Source organism: Thalassophryne amazonica, chromosome 14, assembly GCF_902500255.1.
Source record: "Thalassophryne amazonica chromosome 14, fThaAma1.1, whole genome shotgun sequence".
In the NCBI taxonomy this organism is placed as follows: Eukaryota; Metazoa; Chordata; class Actinopteri; order Batrachoidiformes; family Batrachoididae; genus Thalassophryne; species Thalassophryne amazonica.
In genome coordinates, this window is record NC_047116.1 from 29,359,481 (window position 1) to 29,374,037 (window position 14,557).

Genomic DNA, 14,557 nt, shown 5'->3' on the forward strand with positions numbered 1-14,557 from the left:
TAGAATCAGACTTCACCCAGAGATGTAATGAACAGTGTGGACAGCACAGTGGCCAAGCAGTCAGCGTGCTTGCTTCAAGATCAGAAGGCTCCCAGTTCAAGACCTCTCGTGTCCACCCTCCATGTATTGTGGCGCTGCATCAGGAAGGGAGCTGGTGTAAAACTTAGGCCAAATCAACATGCAGATCCATATCAGATCTCCTGTGGTTACCCCAAGTGAAACGGAGAAGCTGAAAGAACTTACTTACATAATGAAAATACAGGGTGGGCCAATAAAATGTTACCACTTTTTTAATTTGTACAATTTCCAAAATAACAAAGATTTCTTTTTCATTTTCAGGAATATCAATCCTTGAAAATGAAAAAGAAATTCGGAGAATCCCTCTTGAGATGTGTGGCAATGCCATCACAAACTTCAATGTGCATGTTGCAGCTGTAATCCAAAGAAGAGGAGCGTGGATTGAACATGTCATCAGTTATTGAACTGTGCGGAAAACAAGAGACAAAGTGGGAAACCTTTGGTATCAAATGTTAATTTGATGCTGCTGTTACAAGTCTGTAAATAAAATTTTCAAATAAGTTCTCATTTCAAAAACTTGTGCACGATCAAAAAGTGGTAACATTTTATTGGCCCACCCTGTACTGTATAATTACTCAATTTAAATGAATTATATTTATATGGAACCTTTTCATCTAAAGCAGACATTCAGAGAGCTTTACAATGATGCTTCAGTTTCACAGATACTGATGTACCACTTGTACAGTAATTTAACAAGTGTGTGGTCAGCACTAATGCTGACTTTTTGAAGCTTATTATTAGGTACTCGTCAGATGCAATCAAGCCACCTCAACATAAAATGAATTAACATTGTTTATTATATGTTACAACACAATAATTTAAACCTTTGTAAAAAAAAAAAAAAAAAAAAATACAATATATAATTTGTACAAGCCTTAAAAAAAACCTGTGTACATGTCTGTGTGTCCTTACTGTGGTAAAATGTGATGTCAATTAGTTCACAGTGTGAATGGATATGAACAGGAAAAGCATAAAAATGCGGTGTTAGAATGGTATTTAATTTTGGTCAGAATGCTGAGTTGGGTAAAAAGTAAGTTCCTTCAGCTGATCCCTTGTTAGCACTCTGGGGCACCACAGCAAATCCAAGGTGAATCTGCATGTTGAATTGGCACACGTTTTACGCTGCATGCCCTTCCACATTACATGGAGGAAAGTGGCAGGGGTGCGGTTTGAACCAGAAACCTTCTGCACTGAAACCAAGTGCACTAACCACTTGACCAGGTATCAGGTCCATATCAAAAGAGTGGACAGCTGAGTTTGCAGAGATTTTGTAAAAACAGTTTAGAGATTATTTAAACATAAATTCGCTTAACAATTTTTGAAACTAATTCCTCAAAACTCCTACAAACATACCACAAAAATTTATTAAGACGCTGACAATTTATTTTACAGGTGGGTACAGAAACTGCTTTGATCCATAAATGGAAGAAGTTCAGATCCACCAGGACTCTTCATAGGGCTGGCTGCCCGTCTAAACTGAGCAATCGGGGGAGAAGGGCCTTAGTCAGGGAGGTGACAAGAACCTGATGGCCACTCTGTCAGAGCTTCAGTATTCCTCTGTGGAGAGAGGAAAACCTTCCAGAAGGACAACCATCTCGACAGCAATCCACCAATCAGGCCAGACGGAAGCCCCTCCTTAGTAAAAGGTACATGGCAGCCTGCCTGCAGTTTGCCAAAAGGTACCTGAAGGACTCTCAGACCATGAGAAACATAATTCTCTGGTCTGATGAGACAAAGATTGAACTCTTTGGTGTGAATGCCAGACATCATGTTTAGAGGAAACCAGGCACAATCCCTACAGTGAAGCATAGTGGTGCCAGCATCATGCTGTGGGGAAGTTTTTCAGCAGCAGGAACTGGGTGGCTATTCAGGATTGAGGGAAAGATGAATGCAGCAATGTACAGAGACATCCTGGATGAAAATCTGCTCCAGAGCACTCTTGACCTCAGACAGGGGTGACGGTTTTGCTTTTAGCAGGACAATGACCCTAAGCACACAGCTAAGATATCAAACAAGTGGCTTCAGGACAACTCTGTGAATGTCCTTGAGTGGCCCAGCCAGAATCCAGACCTGAATCTGATTGAATATCTCTGGAGAGATCTGAAAATGGCTGTGCACTGATGCTCCCCATCCAACCTGTTGGAGCTTGAGAGGTGCTGCAAAGAGGAAAGGACAAAACTGCCCAAAGATGGGTGCACCAAGCTTGTGGCGTCATATTCAAGAAGATTTGAGACTGTAATTGCTGCCAAAAGTGCATCAACAAAGTATTGAGCAAAGGGCGTGAATACTTATGTACGTGTGATTTCTTAGTTTATTTATAATAAACCTGCAAAAATTTAATTGTCATTGTGGGGTGTTGTAAGTAGAATTTTGAGAGAAAAAAAAAAAGAATTTACTCCATTTTATAATAAGGCTGCAACATAACAAAATGTTGAAAAAGTGAAGAGCCATGAATACTTTCCGGATGCAACATAGGATGCAACATTATGCATACAATAACTACGTGTGTAGAAATCAACAGAAGATGAGGGGTAACATACCAACAGGAACATCTGACGCTATGCCCATACTCTGGAGAAGGGCTTCAGCTTCACGTCTTTTTTTCTCCAGGTCAGAATCATCTTGATTAAGTACAGCATCTTTCAACTGGTCAGCCTGGGGAAAACACTAGTTTGTTATGTTTATCTCATTTTCCATAAGCAGACAAAAATGTTCCCTGTAACTCACACTTAGGAATAGCCAAGTTGGTTCAGTAGATACACTTCTGAAAATTTCATTACTCTTTGGGGTGGAACAATGCATCACATATCATGTTAATCATATCTTGGGACCTGTCTCGAATCATATCTTTTTTTTTTATGAGTATTGTAATACCATGAAAATTCAACTACCGCATGGAAGAAGTAATGATTTCTTACAGACAAATCAAATGATTTATAAAATATACAAACAGGAAATGGATAATAAGGATTACAATTTATACTTCACAATAATTTGTTTCTTTATATATTCACCAGATTGTTCTTTATGTGAAGAGCAGTTGTAATTATGTATCGTGATATGTATCAAATCGTAATAAGTGTAAGTGTATCGTGATATGTATATTGTGGAGCTACTATATAGGTCGACCTCTACTCATGATGTCCACATACCTCTTTCTGCTTGCGCTCTTCCTCCTTTCTTTTCTTCTCCTCTCTGATTTGTGCCAATCGCTGCTTCTTTCTTGCAAGCTCTGCTTTCAGCTCACTTTTATCAGACATGATGCCAAAACTGCAAACACATTTGTTTTGATATTCAAACTTTAAACCGACTTAATTTCTATTAAAGTGCAGACCTGAATGTTTTAGCAGTAGACAAGCATCCATACATTTAATGTCAAATAAAGACAGTGAACCCTCAGTGGTATCATGCAGGCTTTTCGTCTAAATAATACTCAGAAATACTTCTCGGGCAAAAAACACAAACTTTAAAATGCAACAATGATTTTCGGCCACTCGGCTAACGCTATTAGTGCCAAGAGCCACACCCTGCACTTCAGTTATCCTGTGCATTTCATACATCTTTTTCGAGTTAATTACATGTGCTTTTAAACAACCAAAGCACCCCTCGTCGATTTGTAATTTAACCTTGAGCAATTAAACAGTACTTTGATGACAAACAGGAGCATTCGGTTGCTGCGAGTTGTCTTCCTCGTTATCATGCTAAATTGTTAGCGTAGTCACTGTTTAAATTTAAGAACGTCAACTTAGTTGATTAGTGCACATACAGTATGTTGTATTAAGTTTAGCTTCCTTAATTTAACTCTGTCCAAGTTAAATAAAAACGTGTTTAAGCAACTGTTTTCGGCTAGCTATGTTGCGCTACCGGCTAGCTAAAAGCCACAGTGGTTTCACGGAATAAAAAGAAAGTTCGTCCCTCTAATTTGTCACCGCGACGGATTACAGGACTCTTACAGTTGTATAACATCATAAATAAAATGTCAGTGTTTATTTAACACACCTATAGTAAACTCGTTTTCGTTCACCAACTAGCCAAAATATACAATCTATGAAATAAACAAGCAGTAGGAGACAAACTACGGATGCCTCCAAAAGCCAAAATTCTGCATGACGGACTGCGCTGTCAGAAACTCACTTTGGTTTCGTTTGGTTGGTGTGTGACACGTAATTTCCAGGCTTGAATCACAGATGTACCTTCTGGCAAATGGTCACTGAACGTTCAGGTCTTTTTTTAAATAAGAAAATCCTCCTCTATACCACTTCATCATGAAGTTGTATAACTGGGGGTACAAAATGCAACAAAACATGCACTATGCACAATTTCTCAATCACAGCCATCTTGGTGGCTTTCCTCACTCATCTCCTTCATGCACACTCAGTTTTTGAGAACTATCTATTCTATACAGATTTACACTCGAGTGCCATACTGTTTGTATTTCTTCGTTATTGGCGTCCAAGCCATATTCAGTGATTTAAAAATGTTCATGTATCCATCCCCTGACTTGTCTGAAGAAAACTGGCAATAAAAATTATTTACAGGTGTTATACCAAAGGGCCCATTACTAATGCAACCCATCATTTTGGCTGATATATTTTAATTAATTTATATCAAGTTCTAGAAATTTGCTTTGAGTTTAAGAAAGATAGTTTTAGAAAACTTTATATTGAGAAGCTTCATTTACTTTTTATATTTGAAATGGCATTAAAAAATTAAAATGTGTGAAATACCAAGGGCACTGTGTTTCACAACTATTTGAAGTGGCTTAAATTAACTTTAAAATGTTTTAGCCTGATGTTGGTTGTTGAATTTGCAAAGAGTTTAAATTGTATAACTTATAGAAATTAATTATCAGAGGTGGGACGAAGTCACCATCAAGTCACTCTCAAGTCATCAATCAGCAAGTCTCAAGTCACAATGACCACCAATTGTTTACAAGCTGACTTGAGACATGACTTGGGACGTGCAGATTGATGACTTGAGAATGACTTAACAGTGACTTTGTCCCACCTTTGTTAATTATTACTGGTCAAAAATCACGTTAATATCTTTGGGTTTTGGTCCACTAGACATAAAAAGTGAATCCATCGTGTGACCCACTGTGTATATGCCAGGGATGGGAATCCCTGGCATATACACAGTGGCTCCACTTAATATGGGTTGGCACAGCGCTACGTCACATTCGGTTAGGAAAGTGACTGCAACATATGAGACTTATTCTCATCGGCTCTGCTGTTGCTAGCCAGTGAGGGGTACACTTCCGGACTGTGTCCACAGTAAATGTCCGGCTGTCCAAGGGAGTCTATAGGGTCCAAGTCAAGATCAAGACTGGAAATTGAAGTGGTCAGCACCAAGAGACCTAGAAAGCATAGGTCTGTTTTAAGACCATGAATTTAATGAGACTTAACATGACTGTTATTCATATTCAAAAGTGAAATTTCTGTAGGGGATAGGCTCAACACTAAAACTGTGATTAGTACATGGGCCAAAAAAAGTTTTTGGTGCCACTTAAGTTGCCAAAACAACACTTGCAATCTACCCTCAGTATACCGTGGCCTACACAATAATGTATGATGGTCAACCCACGGTGGCAGCTATAGTCAGGTAGGGGTAAGTGAAGGGTTACACAGGGTTCAAAATTTCAACAGCCTCCAATTATGTTGAATAGTATACCACATTATTTGTCTGACCATAAAGATTCCAAAAAGGTATAGTTTGGACTATCCATAACTTAATGTTATGGAGTTATGAGGTAAAAACATAACTCCATAACAAAAACAAGGTCAACGTCTATTAAAGTCTAAGACATACGTCAAATGGAAATCCCGCAAGATCAGCACATGTGGTATGTCCAGGCCCGACGCTCTAGTACCAGCCTATTAAAAATAAGAACTTCTATATAGGTCCTGGGGCTCAGCAGAGCAGAGCTTATCCCCCGGTTCTGTTGCGTGAAACTAATGAGAGTCGATAACTCCCCCATTGCAAGTTAATTCACCAGCACAGGCCGGTACCCATTTACACCCGCATGGAATGGGTGTCTTGCTCAAGAATACACAGACAGAGGTAGTGTGGCCCAGAATCAAACCCAACTCCTTACCGCACTGACCTCCCCGCTCTGCAATTAAAATGAAGAAACAGCTAAACGAAGTTCATTAGAATCCAGCTTTAATGGTAATACCATGATTCAGAAATTAGTATTTGTTCATAAAATGATTCATCTATTTTGGAACAATTTTCTTTGCCCCTCAAATGACAACTTTATACAGTGTTGAACAATCTCCTCTAAGGCAGCAAATCATTATAAGTAATGCAAGTTGCAAATATTTATTGGAAGATATGTTTCATGACATACATTTGAAAATCTGAGATATAATACAGAGGATTTGGTGATCCATAACAATCTGACATGAATAACAGTGCAGTGTATGTCAATTAAAGTGTCATCTGAATATCACTGAAATGCCATTATTTACATGTGCTTACAATAAAAGCAGAAGGCAAAAACTGAAATCAAAAAGCCAGCATATGAAGACACCACAGGATGTATAAAAAAAAAAAAAAAAAAAAACACAAATCATGCTATAAATTCACCAGTTGGTTAAGTAAGAGACATTTTATGAAACTTTGTGGATATGGTGGTTGTATAAACATACATACAAATCTTGTTAATGTTGGAGGGAATGAGTGGCGCTTATGACTGTCCACAAATTCCAGATCTGGCAAATAGCTGACCCTTGACAGGGGAATGTGCTCTAATGGGCATTATTTTAGTCCCAGATGAAAAGAACAAGCTGCAAGTTTGTTACAATATATCAGTTATCCAGCTCATCTGACTTATTGCTCCTCTTCCTAACATCCCCGCTAGCTTCTGCTCCTTCAGAGAGTTGCGAAAGTTCTGGCCCAGTTTTGGTGTTGTCCTCCCCTCCCTCGTTGGTATGCAGTGTGTGCACGCTGTGATCACTGGGGCGTTTCCAAGATGATCGAGTGGCAATCCACAGGATTAGAGCTCCAAAAACCACTAGGAGGACTCCCAGAATGTTGACAAAAACAGCCTCTGGGGGAGAGTCTTTATACTTTGGGTCTTTTCTGAAAGATAATGTAAAAAAAAAAAGGGGGGGGGATTGATGTAGTTGATTAAAATTTAACAGTTGTGTACAATTTATGGACATTAATGTATGCATCTGCTTTTTTAAAAACTCACAGGCCAAAAATGAGTTTCTCAGTGATGCCCATGAGGGCCACGGCTATAACACAGGCAAAGAGTGAAAGACCACTGTAGACATGGACGGGCATAAACGCTGCTCTCCAGGATGCAGGTGTAATGGGTATCAAGTACATGCCAACTCCTAGAACAAGCTGCCCATTGAGGAGGGGGTGGGGGTAGGGGAAGAGAAATCTACTCATCAGATATTGATTGCACTTGCCAAGAATGTTGTCACCATGACTACATGAAAAAAGACCAACAAGGTAAACTTCAGTGGCTTATCTTGACTTGAAGGGGAAATGTGATACAGTATTTACGTGCACTGTAGCATTTAGATATTGCTCAGTATATTTAAGAAATATCTTCTCACCTCTCAAAAAGTAAAAAGGTAGTTATGTGAAGACAACAAAAAAACCAAACGTTACCTGTAGCACGTACAGTATTACAGCTAACAGGCCCAGCCAGCTGTGCAGACTATACATGTTGGGGATCTTGGCAGCATTGTGGAAATCGAACACTGCTATCAGGGCTATGACGGCAAAAACGAAGGCCAGTAGATTCAAACCCGCATGGATGAACTTCATCATAAGTTTGCTGCACTGCCACGTCCAGGGGAGCCTGTAGACAATGATAGCTGAAAGAGAAGTTGGTTCAGTGTCATTTAACTTGCTCTTGTTTGGCTAATGCTCAGTGTACATATTAAAATTTGACATTAGTAAATTTTCATCTCATGCACTATACGAGGTCTGTCCAAAAATTAACGGACCTTTTTATTTTTTTCAAAAACTATATGTATTTGAATCACGTGTGACTGCATCAGACAAGCTTGAACCTTCGTGCGCATGCGTGAGTTTTTTCACGCCTGTCGGTTGCGTCATTCGCCTGTGAGCAGTGGTCACCCCCCTCGTCGGATTTTTATTGCGAATAAAATGTCTGAACGATTTGGAGCTTTGCTGCATCAAATTTTTCCAGAAACTGTGAGAGACCTCCAGGTGGACACCATTCGGAAAATTCAGATGGCTTTCAGGGACGATTTTATGTGGATTACACAGATTAAGGAGTGCTCCAGTCGGTTTAAAGACCGCCCACAGCGTCTGAGAGCGCAGCGCACTCAGAGCGCTGATCGACAGGCTGAAAACCTGCTGAAACAACCAGATCATTTCCAAAGTGAAGGCTTTGTTGATCTGGGACGTCGTCTGACTACCACAGAACTAGGAAGAAGACGTGGACATCAGCACTTTTTCGGCACATTCCACTGTGACAGGAGTTTTTGTCATGGAAAGAGAAGCAGAGGAATGCGCCACAGAGCCGCGAATGGCACGGACAAAAGCACCTCCGTGTTGGTCTCACAGGACGGCTTTCACACAGCTTTCGGTGGCTTTTCAGTCGTGTCACTATCCGAGAAATTGTGGATGAGCTGGACATGCCAGAACATGTCCTGTGAGTCTTCATCACGGCGTTGCTTTGCGCCATGCGGCTCCATCCCGACGCGCGAATCCCTCCGCTCCTCTTTCCATGACAAAAACGCCTGTAACAGTAGAATGTGCCGAAAAAGTGCTGATGTCCACGTCTTCTGACATTTCTGTGGAAGTCAGACGACATCCCGGATCAACAAAGCCTTCACTTTGGAAATGATCTGGTTGTTTCAGCGGGGTTTCAGCCTGTCGATCCGCGCTCGGAGTGCGCCGCGCTCTCAGACACTGTGGGCGGTCTTTAAACCTAAAAATCTGATGCAGCAAAGCTCCAAATCGTTCAGACATTTTATTCGCAATAAAAATCCGACGAGAGGGGTGGACCACTGCTCACACAAAGCCTGCTCACAGGCGAATGATGCAACCAAAAGGCGTGAAAAAACTCACGCATGCGCAAGAAGGTTCAAGCTTGGCTGATGCAATCACACGTGATTCAAATCCATATGGTTTTTGAACAAAAATAAAAAGGTCCGTTACTTTTTGGACAGACCTCGTATACACATATTAGTCTGGTGACTCTCGCAAAAAATCCAGAAGAGTGGAGCATTTGGATGTGTAAGTGTTCTTCTAAGGAGATCCTCTTATCTCCATCAACTCCTCTGAAGCTCAGCCAGAGTGACCCACAGGCTCTTGGTCATTCCTCTTACCCAGGTTACTGTCAGGTTTGGTTGGTTGGTCAGCTCTTCAAGGAATGGTAATTGGTTCACACTTTTACTCTTAGGAACCTTCAGTGGTGCAGATGTTTGTTTTATATATATATATATATATATATATATATATATATATATATATATATATATATAATTTTTTTAAATTTATTTTGTAGCCTTTCTCAGATTTGTCCATCACCACAATCCTGTCTCCAAGCTCTAAAGTCAATGCCTATGATTATCAGCAGAATGGGTTGTTGGTCAAATCAGGTCTACCAGTGCGTACTGAGGCTACAACATCAACTACCCTGACTCTTATTTGGCAACCACCCATGTAGACCACTGGTCCATCCCCATCTTCCGAATGTAGCCATTGTTCTGCACCAACCATGTGATACGTGCACGTTCCTTTTGACTTGCAGCTGTTGGGGTCCTCTGCAATGAGAAGGTTGTGTGCAGGATCATGCTCACGGAAACATACCACATGATCATAGTGTTGTAATTCATGTTTTCCCTAACATTGTAAGCAATATATATGACTCGTGGGTCTCCCTAATGTTAATAGTGTGAAACAAGATGTGCACACCAGAGACACAGTTATGAACAATTAACACACCCACATTTGCAATTATATGGGTGGATATAAAAACATGTGCAAAGTGATGAAGAAAAAGGCATTAACAATGGCTGCATTAGCATTGTTAGAAGGCCTTGCAATGGCGCAATCTGACGTGAGCGTGCATTCAGGGAACGCAAGGATTTACTTGTAAATGACGATAATTGGCTCATAAGCCAATTTCGATTACCAAGGCCACTGTTACTGGGGTTGCTTGCAGAACTGCGGCCAGCCCACAGCACAATATGGCAAGGAGCTAGGGGTTGTCTGTGCCCACACAGGTGCTGACCACGCTGGGATTCCTGGCAACAGGGGCATTCCAGCGGGAGCTGGTGGATTGGTCAGGAGTGTGCCTGTCAACCATGAGCCGAGCCATGCCAGCTGTGTCGAATGCAATCATCCGAACGTCATCTAGGTACATCACATTCCAACATTACAGAGCAATTTGCAGCGAGAGCCGGTTTCCCTAACGTAATCAGAGCTATTGACTGCACACATATTGCTATAAAGGCGCAAACGTATGATTAATAGCAAACATTTTCATACCATCAATGTACAAATCATATGTGATGCGCAAATGGATTGGGGTGGTTGGGAATAGGGTAGAAGTTGGCACGGTGTGCAATGGGTGGCTGCTTGGTGGTTAAATGGTTTATTTGTGTAATTGTTTTGAATGAAAACCAGCGAGGGCATGTGTGAATTCAAACATGTTTTATGTTATTTTATTCATTTGATGTCTTTTTTATGGTGAAACTAAAGCTGCAGAGCTTCTTAACAGGCCCCCAATTGTCTCCCTGTGTTCAGCATTTGTCAATAAACACGTGTAATGTTGTGAATGACACACATCATCGGCCGCAGCGCTCATTATTTTGTTGTACTTCAGTGTATGTGTGTGTGTGTGCAGCTCTAAGCCCACAGCGTTTACGGGTGATTCTTTAACTACGGGCACTATTGGCCTTGTAAATGTAATTTCCACCAGACCATTGCCTTACAATATAAAGCGCCTTGGGGCAACTGTTTATTGTGATTTGGCACTATATACATGTGCTCTGATATCACTGTTTATCTCCATAGAAACTACCCAAACAATCTTTCATACAAACTGTTTAGGGACATTACAGTGTTGTGGTGGAAATTACGGCAATAGTGTGGGCCATATACATTTTATTTAAAAAAAAATCACAACAGTTGTATAACATTGAATACCCCAATTATGTTTTGATTATTTTACTGATATTTTATTCAGAGATATTTTAAAACATTAGAAAAAACGTTTCTTTACCATTCATTTTTATCATTGGAGATCAAAAGTCTGGGTGTGGGACAAGCACAAAACGGCAATATTTGCATATAATGATGCTGAAAAAAGGTGAAAAAGTCATCATAGACTACTAGAACAAATTTCTTAACACACTTTCATTGTAAAGATAACTATAAAAGTGTGAAATTTCCCCTTTTTCCTGTTTTTCATACAATATGATCAAAGGACATGATAAGTGCCCGTAGTCTAAGAATCACCCTTACAGCTTCACACACACATGCTCCCACTAACATTTTTACCATTTCATGTTTATTCCATTTGATAGGGTACTAAATAAACTATCCTAGTATGACTCCACATCATTTCCAGTCATCTGTACATCACACTCTGTATAATTTCTTTTCGGTGTTCATGTTGACTGATCTGATGGCGAGGGAATCCTAGGGTCCATTTACATGAATTTGCTTATTTAAATAGGGGCGTGGAAAGGGAGGAGCTTGATACATCTGCATGTGCGCTCAATTCCGTGTTCAGTGGAATGTACAAACAGAACGTGCTTGGATCCATGCATACGGACACTTTGATACATCTGGATATTTTTGTGCTTATGCCAGTATCTGGGTTTTGGTGTACACAATGCTTCAATAGGAAATCCACGCAAGTCTTTGCACATGATGCCCCTCGTCACTAAGTGTGACTTGAGGGGAAAAAAGTAATTTCAAAAATTTTAGCATGAGGCTACAGTAGAAAAAAAGTGTTAGTGGGGTTGTCAGACACCACAACACAGTATTAACTGACACTTTACAGTCACAACATGTAAATACTCCAAGTATATATATAAACTTGTTCAAGCTAAAAGTGCCACTGAGTCTGCAGGTGATGTTGAAATTTAACAAATATTCATATTTTCCAAAAGCATGTTATGCACATCCTTCTGAATTCCAAAAAACTACATAACTGATTGTATAAATGTGCAACCATTTTGTTGATTTATTCATCATGCACGTGATTTTAAAAAGCATGCAAAGTGTGACGATTTCCTTGGAATCAGAAAAACATAAACAACAAATAAACGACAACATTCAATAACGGCAGTAACTACTTTCATACTGTTCGCTGAACTTCTTTTTAGGCGACATGTCATCCGTGAGTCACCAACATTTTGTTTGGGTGATGCTTCCTTTTAAGCTAGCGGAAATTCCGATTTCCTATTTGCCCTCGAACGCAACACTTATGAAACAACTTCACAAGTTTTTGTTTATACGTATTTATTTTACAAAAATAACGACGCATACTCATCAAAAGTAAAAACCAAAGCGGAGAAACAAGTTTCGTGTAACTTTGCCTTAAGGTTTTGACTCAAAGACAGAATCTTGACATATTTGATGACTGAGAAAGAAAGAAAAAAAAAAAACATAACTAAATTCTTACCGATTCCTTGCAAGAAAATAAAGCCTGTAACGATTAAAACCGGATGCCAGTTGAATTCGGCCGGTCCTCCGTCCCAGCCTAAGCCTTCTTTGAAGTGTAGAACCCATCGTAGTACGAATATTATGGAAAGTACACCGAAAACGGCGGCTGCAGTGAGAAAGACGACGAACAGCTTCAGACTGTCCATCGCCGCGGTGACGTTCAGAGCGAAGCAGCAGCAGCAGCTGTTAACGCAAAGCGGGAGGACGGACCTCGATCACATGACCCAGAAAAACAAGCTGCAGAAGAGTTTCAGTGCGTGCTGAATCATCCTCTGGTTGTCTGTGGCTGCAGAGAATTTAAACATTCATCTGACGATTTTCCAGCATCAGCAGACTTCAGATGATTCAAAACGCAGCAGTTAAAACACCTGAAATTGAATTTTAAAATTATAATCTTGACATATAAAATACTGAATGGTGCTGCACTTTTTGGAGCCTTTTGTGCACAATCTCATGTAACTACTACTCTCTAATGGAGAAATCTGGAAGTCGTCAACTGCTATTTTTTCCCCCTTATCATGCTTCCTTACTAAATCGAATAACTTGGCTGATCCAGTTTGATCAAATCTGTCTTTTGAGACTCTTCAAAGCACATTTGTTCTCCACAATTTATATACAGCAATGGGATTTTGTGTTTGTTCATCTCAGTTGCAGTGAGCTGGACATCAATATAACAATTGGTACATCCACATAATCACTTACCAATTTTTATTGTTATTTTTATGTTAAAAGTACTGTATAATATTTTTTAAATTGTTTTATTGTATTGATGTACTTTTTTATTATTGCTTCAACAGTGGGATAAGGTGTTTGTAGACATGTAGACCTAGGTTCAATTCCCAGTCATGCAACCTGTGTCCTTGGACAAAGATATTTCTGTATTGTCCCACAGTCCACCCAGTTGGGGACGTAACCATCAAACTGGCATCCCTTCCACAGTGGAGTGAGTTGTAGGCTGCCACCCGCTTCTCTGTATGGCATCTAGGTATAAACGACACCAATGGCCCCTAGGGCCTACATTATGACTTACTCGTACTTTAAGCACCACGGACCGCCCAAAGGCAGCCAGGTATCTGCTGCATCCAGGTGATATAAGGGCATACCATTAGCCTCGACCAGTTGCTAGGGTCCTTTGCACTGAGGCAGAAATGTGCCACATTGCCACTGTGTAACAACTGACACTCCCTCACAATGCATATAGTACACCCCCATCTAACACAAAACACTGCATTAAAATCCAAATGGAGGCAGATTTTGAAATAGCCTCATGAATGGGTATTTTCCCCTAGATGTAGGCGATGCACTGAACAAATATAGATTGCAATGAAACAATTGTTCAGACAAGCGGTGTCTGATACTGGTCACACCTATGTACAGACAAAAACTGACTGGCTATAAATGACATACACAGTCTTTGCTTGGAAATCATTCTGTGGTTTTGATAGCAAACACAAAACACAAATCTGGCAAAGGGCACCGATTTCTTGAGATACATTTCTAGTGACTAATGGCAGGAGAGGGTACTGCTTTCCTCCTTCAATTGGGTGATGGTGTAATATATATTCATCCATTAAAATTAAATTTGAATGGAGTTCTAACCAGTGGTCAGATATTTTATGCAGTTACTGAATCAAGAAATATGTAATACGCATTTCTGTACAAATGTTTCAAGTGCAATTTACCTATTATTTATCATTTTTACTGGGTTGTACAATTATTTAGAATAAACTCACTTAAATCTCCTACTGGCAAAGGTGTACAAAAGCTATTAAAAAAGAAACCAGAATCAAGCATATCACAGCAGACA

At 40.0% G+C, this 14,557-nt stretch overlaps 2 protein-coding genes across 9 annotated transcripts in view; both read right to left on the minus strand.

The window, feature by feature from the left end:
• Nucleotides 1–4,212, minus strand: part of LOC117525132 (cytoplasmic dynein 1 intermediate chain 2-like) — a 29,697-nt gene extending 25,485 nt beyond the window's left edge. For 7 of the 8 annotated variants that reach the window (XM_034186978.1, XM_034186977.1, XM_034186974.1 and 4 more), the window contains exons 1-3: nt 4,078–4,212; nt 3,231–3,348; nt 2,619–2,733 (exon numbers count right to left, since the gene is read on the minus strand). In XM_034186978.1, coding sequence (XP_034042869.1) covers nt 2,619–2,733; nt 3,231–3,338 — 223 coding nt within the window. In that variant the 5' untranslated portion in view covers nt 3,339–3,348; nt 4,078–4,212. Of the gene's footprint in view, nt 1–2,618; nt 2,734–3,230; nt 3,349–3,724; nt 3,838–4,077 lie in introns of those variants that run through there. The other variant, XM_034186972.1, reaches the window with a different exon arrangement.
• Nucleotides 4,213–6,380: 2,168 nt separating this feature from the next.
• On the minus strand, nt 6,381–12,936 carry LOC117524233 (cytochrome b reductase 1). Its single transcript, XM_034186008.1, has 4 exons — nt 12,710–12,936; nt 7,705–7,913; nt 7,277–7,431; nt 6,381–7,161 (listed from the first exon to the last, which is right to left on the minus strand). Exons 1-4 carry the CDS (start codon nt 12,894–12,896, stop codon nt 6,888–6,890), a joined length of 825 nt encoding a protein of 274 aa, XP_034041899.1. The 5' UTR covers nt 12,897–12,936; the 3' UTR covers nt 6,381–6,887.
• Between the last annotated feature and the right edge of the window lie 1,621 nt (nt 12,937–14,557).